The following is an 8,168-nucleotide window of genomic DNA, read 5'->3' on the forward strand; positions in this document are numbered from 1 at the left end:
CAAAGACCGAGACTAAAACGGCAAGAAAATAAAACCATTTGAACCAAAATTGATAATTGATTGTAAGGACCATTTTTATAATTTACTCTAAATTCTACAACAAAACTCCTTCAGTCAAATTTGCATCAACCTAATTCGTATGAGATAACTGCTCAAACATGTCATCAATACCAAATTCATTTACTTTTCTAGAAACTTTGAATAAGTTTCATGTAACAATTTTTATAATTGTCTAGAAGTGCAACGAAAATTGAAAAATGGAAAAGCCAAGTCTTCAGTCTTCACCATTTTACACGCAAGCTTACGTACTCAATCAGCACTAGCTTTTTACCAACTATAAAACTAAAACCAAAATCTGCCATTGAAGTATACACCACCATCTTCAACAAATACAATGGAAGTACCTTATCTATATGTCTCCTTTCTACTACTTCTAGGTTCCTACCTCTTCACATCCCTCTTTCGTCGAAAATTCTCCAACCTCCCGCCCACTGTCTTCCCGTCTCTCCCCGTAATCGGCCACCTCTACCTTCTGAAACCACCACTGTACAGAACCTTGGCAAAAATCTCCGACAAATATGGTCCCATTGTCCGCCTCCAATTGGGCTTCCGCCGTGTCGTGGTGATCTCCTCCCCTTCCCTCGTCGAAGAATGCTTCACCAAGAATGACGTCATCCTCGCCAACCGCCCCCGGATGCTATTCGGCAAGATCATCGGTGTCAACTACACTAGTTTAGCCTGGGCGCCCTACGGCGACAACTGGCGCAACCTCCGCCGCATAGCATCCATCGAGATCCTATCCATCCATCGTCTGAACGAATTCCACGACATACGAGCCGAAGAAGGAAGGTCGCTGATCCGTAAGCTAGCGTCCAGTTCTTTTCCGGTGACAATGAAGAATTTATTCTATGAGCTGACTTTGAATGTGATGATGAGGATGATCGCCGGGAAGAGGTACTTCGGTGGTGATAATCCGGTGTTGGAGCAAGAAGGAATACGATTCAGGGAAATGCTACATGAAACCTTTATACTCGCCGGAGCTTCAAACGTCGGAGATTATTTGCCAATTTTAAGTTGGTTGGGAGTGAAGGGACTGGAGAAGAGGTTGATCGCGTTGCAGGAGAAAAGAGATGTTTTCTTTCAAGGAATTATCGATGAACTTCGCAAATCAAAAGGAAGTGATCAAGCCCGAAACAAAAGGAAGACAATGATCGAAGTTTTGTTATCACTACAAGAATCCGATCCCGAATACTACACTGATGCATTGATCCGAAGCTTTGTGCTTGTAAGATCGATATACTCAGATCATAATAATCGTTTCTTGTGAATTTCTTGATGTTTTAGAAATCTGATTATTATATATACTTTCTGTGATCAGGTTTTATTAGCAGCTGGGAGTGATACTTCAGCAGGAACCATGGAATGGACCATGTCCCTTCTACTAAACCACCCAGAAGTTCTACAAAAGGCGCAAAACGAGATCGATCAAGTTGTCGGAAAAGATCGTGTTGTTGATGAATCTGACATATCAAATCTACCTTACCTTCGTTGTATCATAAACGAGACCCTTCGACTGAAACCCCCAGGCCCTTTACTAGTTCCACACGAAGCATCAGAAGATTGTGTGATAGGAGGGTATAACATCCCCGGAGGGACGATGGTGCTGGTGAATCAATGGGCGATACATCATGACCCGAAGGTCTGGGCCGACCCGGAAACGTACAACCCGGAAAGATTTGAAGGTCTGGAAGGGACAAGAGATGGGTTTAAGCTGCTGCCGTTTGGGTCTGGAAGGCGGAGTTGTCCGGGGGAAGGGTTGGCTGTGCGTCTTCTTGGGATGACTTTGGGGTCGATGATTCAGTGTTTTGATTGGGAAAGGATTAGTGAAGAAATGGTGGATATGAGTGAAGCTCCTGGGCTTACGATGCCTAAAGCTGTTCCATTGGTCGCCAAGTGTAAACCACGTCTACAGATGGAGAATCTGTTGTCGCAGCTGTAATTAAGTCGATTGTTTATTCGGAAGAAGTTGGTGATGATGCGTTAGCTCCTGTTTCTAACTAGCGGGATTACGAATATACTTATGATTCCTTTAGTTGCCTTCATGTTGCATCTTGTTGATAGGAAAATTTGAAATGAGTTAAAATAAGCGGATTATGGGTATATTTTGAGACGAACTTTTAAAAGCTTTTTTTTTTTTTTTTTTTTTTTTTTAAAAAAAAAAAACATGGTTTGATTTTAATCAAATCCAAAAGTTTTTTAAGAACCTTTTGAGATATTTTGTCTTTTGGATTTTATATTATATCAATCACTTTCCAATATTTAATAAAAAAATGTTATCATAGATTTTATAAATAAATTATTTAAACTATAATTGAGTTTATTTCAATTGTCAACAAACCTAATTATTGTATAAAAATATAATAAATTGATGTTTTATATGTGTTGACATGTTACAAAATTGTTAAATTATTTATAAATTTGTAATTTTAGCCAAGTTAAAACCTTTGTTATAAATTGGCCTGACTTATTTTTTTTTTACTAAACTGTCTCAATATTCTATTTTTCCAAATTTAGTTTTCTACAATATTTTAAAGACTTTTGCATGAATTTTTTATAAAAAAAATTATAATTTATTTTAATAATTATTTATAAATTTGTATACAACTTATTTAAACTTTTTCTACAATATACATAAACTTTTATACAAGTTTTTTAAAACCTTTTTACATCATATCGAAACTTTTTTTTTTACAACCTCGGAAGGTTAAAAAAAAAAGGTTTAAAAAGTTTGAAATGTAAAAAGGTTTCAATTCTTTTAACAACTTACATTTTTAAAACTTTTTTACTTACATTAAACATTTTAAATTACAATATTATATTTTTTTCAACATTCCTAGCCTGTAAAAAATTTAAAAAATATTGTAAAATAGGTTTAAAAAGTTAGTAAAACTCAAATAAAAGTGGTTGTAAAAAGTTTAAAAATGGTATAATAGTTTAAAAAAAATTAAAATTGTTGTATAAGAAGTTTTTAGTTTTTTTATAGTGTAAAAAAACTGTAAGTTTTTTTTAAGATTGTAAAATAATTTGTAAAAAAGTTTATAAATTAAGATTAAAAAAGGTTGTAAAAAGTCTATAAAAAACTACAAAAAGTCTTAAACATATTGTAAAATATAAATTTGAGAAAAAAAATGGCACGGATTTGTAAAGAAAAAAAATCTACTCTAAATTTGAAACAAACTTTAAAACTTGATTCAAAAGTGTAGATATGTAAATGACCGGCTAAACTTGTAATACACACCAAAACAGATAAACCTTAAGTTTGTTATTTTTACACAATAAAATGGGTTTGTTAATAAGGAGGTATTGTAAATTAGGTTTGAATATCGGGTATCCAATTTTGGGTCAAAAATGAAGAAGGAAGTATTCATTTATTTTTTTTGTAACTTTGAAACTTACCCGATCAAATCGAGTTATTTCGGGTGGAGTATCGTACTATCCTCACATATCGACTCTTGATTCCAATATTCTCAACTGACGAGATATGTCCGGTGTAAAGAACTCTCAGGGTTTAAATACATGCACAATATGGTTAAGGATGTTTTGTTTGACATATTTAAGCATGTCAGGGTTTCCGTCAAGAAAGAAGCTCCTGTGAATATTTTGACTGACCCGGCCGAAGGAAGGTTAACCCTTAGACTGGGCGACGTTCTGATTTTTGGATGGGTTGGATGGAAACACGCATGTGTGGACCTTACACGGGTATCCCCTCTCGTGGGCTTGAGGGCTAGGGGTTTCACAGCGGGACAGACTGCTTTAAAAGCTGCTACAGGCAAGGTCACCAAACATGAAAAATCGTGCATGGAAAATCAACACGTGTTGATACCATTTGCATTTGATATGTTTGGTTTCCTCATGTCAGATGCGATAAAGCTTCTTAAGAGAGTACAATGAATCATGCATAGCAATGTTCTATCCCATAGATCTATAAATATATTTTTCAAAAGAATTGACTTTATCATATAAAAAGGCTTAGCAGTGCAGCTTGTTACATGTTTTTCATCTCACTCGTTGTACGATGATAACTAAGTTTTATTATCATAAAAAAATTAACTTTATTTCGAAAAAAAAAATCGAGTTCGAATATCAGTTATCAAATTTTGGAGAAAAAAAAGAGATAGGATTCGTTCATTTTTTTTGGTTTTTTTTCTTTTGTTTTTTTGAAATGGCAAGAAAAAACAACACAATTACTCTCAATTTCATATATGTACCAAACAGACAAGTGCAAGTAACAAAGATATTGTTATTCTATCCGGTATGTTAGCTTTTTCACGCATGAACATCGCCCCAACCGGGCGTAGGTGTCTTGTGGCGTGGTACGCTTCACGGACAAAGACAAAGCTTTTGATTGGCTGGTAAAAAATTTGAGGAAGATTGAGGGAAACAACAACCACCAATGCTATCTCTTCAACCATTTCGACCAAATAAGAATCACAACACTATAAATTTTTGTTGAGCTAAATTTTTGTGGCCTAAGGTTGGTTTTAATAGGCCTAAGTAATTCCGGAGTAAACTTTGGTTTCTTGGTTTAATTTTGGGCTAATTTTAAACGTACATTAGTAAAATGGAATTTTTTTTTATGTGTAAAATATTTTTTTATGTTTAGTAATTATGCTTTTCATTTAACCTAATGTCAATAAAAATTAAAAATAAAAAATAAATAATATGAAGTGAGTACCATTTTAAAAAACTAATGGTTTGGTAATGAACAATGAAGAATAATGAAGATGAGGTGGCACATAAATGAAAATCGGTTTTGTGTCGACGATACCCCTTAAAAGTCTTGCTTTGGTTTTTATCTTCGCGGTCTCTCAAATAGGGATGATAGGACTACAACTCATAGTCTAATGAAGTCAACGCTCCCTTCTTCCTTTCACATTCGAAGCGCTTATAAAACAAAAACAAAAGTCCGCCATTAACAATATCTCCAACCATGGAGGTTCCTTATCTATACATTTCCTTGCTACTGCTGATGGCTTCCTACCTTTTCACATCCACCTTCCGTCGCAAATTCTCCGATCTCCCACCAACCGTCTTCCCAACCCTCCCCATAATCGGCCACCTATATCTTTTGAAACCACCAATGTACAGAACCTTTGCCAAACTCTCCGCCAAGTACGGTCCCATCCTTTTCCTCCGCTTCGGATCCCGCCGTGTCCTCTTGGTCTCCTCTCCATCCGCAGCCGAAGAATGCTTCACCAAGAACGACATCGTCTTCGCCAACCGCCCTCACATGCTATTCGGCAAGATCATCGGCAACGACTACACCAGTTTCGTTTGGGCGCCCTACGGCGATAACTGGCGCAACCTCCGCCGCATCGCTGCAATCGAGATCCTATCTATTCATCGTCTCAATGAGTTCCACGACGTACGCGTAGATGAAGGCAGGTTCCTAATTCGTAAACTGCTTTCTCAATCGTCCGCGGTGGATCTGAAGTCGGTTTTCTATGAGCTGACGTTGAATGTTATGATGAGGATGATCTCCGGGAAGAGGTATTTCGGCGGCGATTTGTCGGAGGTGGAGGAAGAAGGGAAACGGTTCAGGGCGATACTGAAAGAGACTTTTTTGCTCTCCGGTGCTGCCAATGTTGGCGATTACTTACCCTTTTTGAGTTGGTTCGGAGTGAAGGGATTGCAGAAGAAATTAATTGCTTTGAAGGAACAGAGGGATGTGTTCTTTCAAGGCTTGATCGAACAACTTAGAAAACCCAAAGGGGAAAACAAGAAGAAGACGATGATTGAACTTCTATTATCTCTACAAGAATCAGATCCCCAATACTACACCGATGAAATGATCAGAAGTTTCGTTCTGGTAAGATCCTCCTTCTGTTTTTGCATTACTTGCATACTTGTCCATATCCTAATTTAAGTTCCATATTATAGAATTAGATGATGATGACTTATGAATTTGCCTAGTGTGGAACATAGAAATGAATCTTTCTTGTCTACATTCAGGAGCCTCTTTTGGCACCTTCCTAGACGACTACTCAAAAGTCTTCATTTCTGTAGCTTAATTTTGTCGTCTGAAGAGAATAATTTTTTGGTTGATTAAAATAGAACCCAAGATTTGATTCCATCAGAAAATATTCTTCATATTATTCATAATTATTAAATGAAAAACTATAGGGAAGTTTGTTTCACATAATCTTTGAAAAGATTATAATCATTTAAAAGATTTGAAATCTAAGTGTTCGGTCAGAGCAAATAAAACACAATTTAATAATAATAGTTGAATAATTTAGATAATTGATCTTTTTGTTTTTTATTTTGAAACTGAATTATTTTGTTTTGGTGATTAGGCATTATTAACAGCTGGCACAGACACGTCAGCAGGAACAATGGAATGGGCTATGTCACTTCTATTAAACCACCCACAAGTTATAAAAAAAGCACAAACCGAGATCGATACAGTCATTGGTACAGACAGACTTATTGATGAATCAGACGTAATCAACCTCCCGTACCTCCATTGCATTATAAATGAAACCCAACGGTTAAAACCCGCGGGCCCGTTACTCGTCCCTCACGAGTCATCAGAAGAATGTATTGTTGGGGGATATAAAATCCCACATGGCACAATGCTTCTTGTCAATCAATGGGCCATACATCATGACCCGAGTATATGGGTCGACCCGGAAAGATTCGACCCAGAAAGATTTGAAGGGCTGGAAGGGACAAGAGACGGGTTTAAGTTGATGCCATTTGGGTCTGGAAGGCGGGGCTGTCCTGGGGAAGGGTTGGCGATGCGGGTTATGGGGTTGACTTTAGGGTTAATGATTCAGTGTTTTGAGTGGGAAAAAATAAGTGAAAAGATGGTTGATATGACTGAAGGTCTTGGGCTTTCCATGCCTAAAGCTGAACCCCTTGTAGCTAAGTGTAAACCACGACTAGAGATGAAGAACTTACTGTCCCAACTGTGAAAGCAAGCTGTGTTTGCTTTGAAACTATACATATTTGTAATTTTGTATGATAAATTGTTATTGAAATCACTACATCATTTGTCAATCTGTAAGCTATGTTTGTTTGTTTATTACACTTACATTAAAAAATCGAGATTTCTAAACGATACTGCTTTGGAGAGATTTCTAAACTATGTGTTTTGATTACTCGGTTTTTGAAGTTCATCTAATTTCTGGGTTTAGAAATCTCGATACTCTGTATATTGATATGTCATGGGTTTAGAAATCTCAATTCTTTCTCTGTATATTGATATGTTATGGGTTTAGAAATCTCAATTCTTTATATATTGATATGTAGGTGGTTCATTTAGTTTTTGAACACACATAAATTGTGTGATATAGCACTTGTAAATTGTTTCTTGAACACAAACACAAAAGATTTTTTGAAATCGATTTAAAATTTATGCTCTCGGAATTTGTTAGCTTTTAAACGAGAATAAAACATACATATAAAGACACAATATTTAAAATGATTCGATTAATATGACATACATCCACACAACATGATAAAGTATTCTTATTCACGAGTTTGAAAACAATAGTTTAACGAAACCCTAAATATCAACCAGGCAAAATAGCAAATGCGACCCTAACCATAATAAGGTCGAGCCCAACGATACATATCAATGAAGGTCCATACGACAATTTTCATGTCGTATTTAACAAACTCATGGTTTACATGACCGAACAAGTTTCATGAACATCGTGTTCGAATTTGGGTTCAAAAATTCATTATGTTCAGATCCAGATTTAAGAACAGATCCAAAAAAACAGATCTAGAAACAAGTTTCTACAAACGAGGTTCAAGAAAACATGTTCATGCATATTCAAGACCAAATCCCAAAAGAGAGGGAAAAAAACGAAGAAGATGACCGTAAACGTTGGAATACCAAAGTCGTAATAAACTAGCTAAACCTACAATAACCGGTCGTAATGGTATATTTTGAACACCATAAACAAATTCAATGATCAGATGTGTATAAAAACATCATTAAGTATATATATATATATATATATATATATATATATATATATATATATATATATATATATATATATATATAAGGGAGAGCTCATGCGAAAATGCAAATAATTTACGAAAACGTGAAAACAAGGAAAACATATAAAACTGTGTCACCTCAACCTTATATT

The 8,168-nt window shown here is 35.7% G+C and overlaps 2 protein-coding genes across 2 annotated transcripts; both read left to right on the forward strand.

Moving 5' to 3' along the window:
• Positions 1 to 354: 354 nt before the first annotated feature.
• Positions 355 to 2,160, forward strand: LOC145112981 (cytochrome P450 81Q32-like). The gene is made up of 2 exons (XM_079049109.1): positions 355 to 1,285; positions 1,379 to 2,160. The coding sequence occupies exons 1-2, from the start codon at positions 395 to 397 to the stop codon at positions 1,997 to 1,999; spliced, it is 1,512 nt and encodes a 503-aa protein (XP_078905235.1). The 5' UTR covers positions 355 to 394; the 3' UTR covers positions 2,000 to 2,160.
• Positions 2,161 to 4,888: 2,728 nt separating this feature from the next.
• Positions 4,889 to 7,062, forward strand: LOC145113045 (cytochrome P450 81Q32-like). Its single transcript, XM_079049167.1, has 2 exons — positions 4,889 to 5,869; positions 6,357 to 7,062. The coding sequence occupies exons 1-2, from the start codon at positions 4,991 to 4,993 to the stop codon at positions 6,975 to 6,977; spliced, it is 1,500 nt and encodes a 499-aa protein (XP_078905293.1). The 5' UTR covers positions 4,889 to 4,990; the 3' UTR covers positions 6,978 to 7,062.
• The last annotated feature ends 1,106 nt before the right edge of the window (positions 7,063 to 8,168 follow it).

This window comes from Lactuca virosa, chromosome 1 (assembly GCF_052849685.1).
Source record: "Lactuca virosa cultivar CGN04683 chromosome 1, Lactuca_virosa_CGN04683_v6, whole genome shotgun sequence".
NCBI lineage: Eukaryota > Viridiplantae > Streptophyta > Magnoliopsida > Asterales > Asteraceae > Lactuca > Lactuca virosa.

What these genes read in the sequence shown, in the direction of transcription:
- LOC145112981 (XM_079049109.1), top strand. Translation starts at nt 395, where the DNA reads ATGGAAGTACCTTATCTATATGTCTCCTTTCTACTACTTCTAGGTTCC. An exon ending in TGATCCGAAGCTTTGTGCTT is followed by an intron (nt 1,286 to 1,378) that starts GTAAGATCGATA and finishes TTCTGTGATCAG; the next exon opens with GTTTTATTAGCAGCTGGGAG.
- LOC145113045 (XM_079049167.1), top strand. Translation starts at nt 4,991, where the DNA reads ATGGAGGTTCCTTATCTATACATTTCCTTGCTACTGCTGATGGCTTCC. An exon ending in TGATCAGAAGTTTCGTTCTG is followed by an intron (nt 5,870 to 6,356) that starts GTAAGATCCTCC and finishes TTTGGTGATTAG; the next exon opens with GCATTATTAACAGCTGGCAC.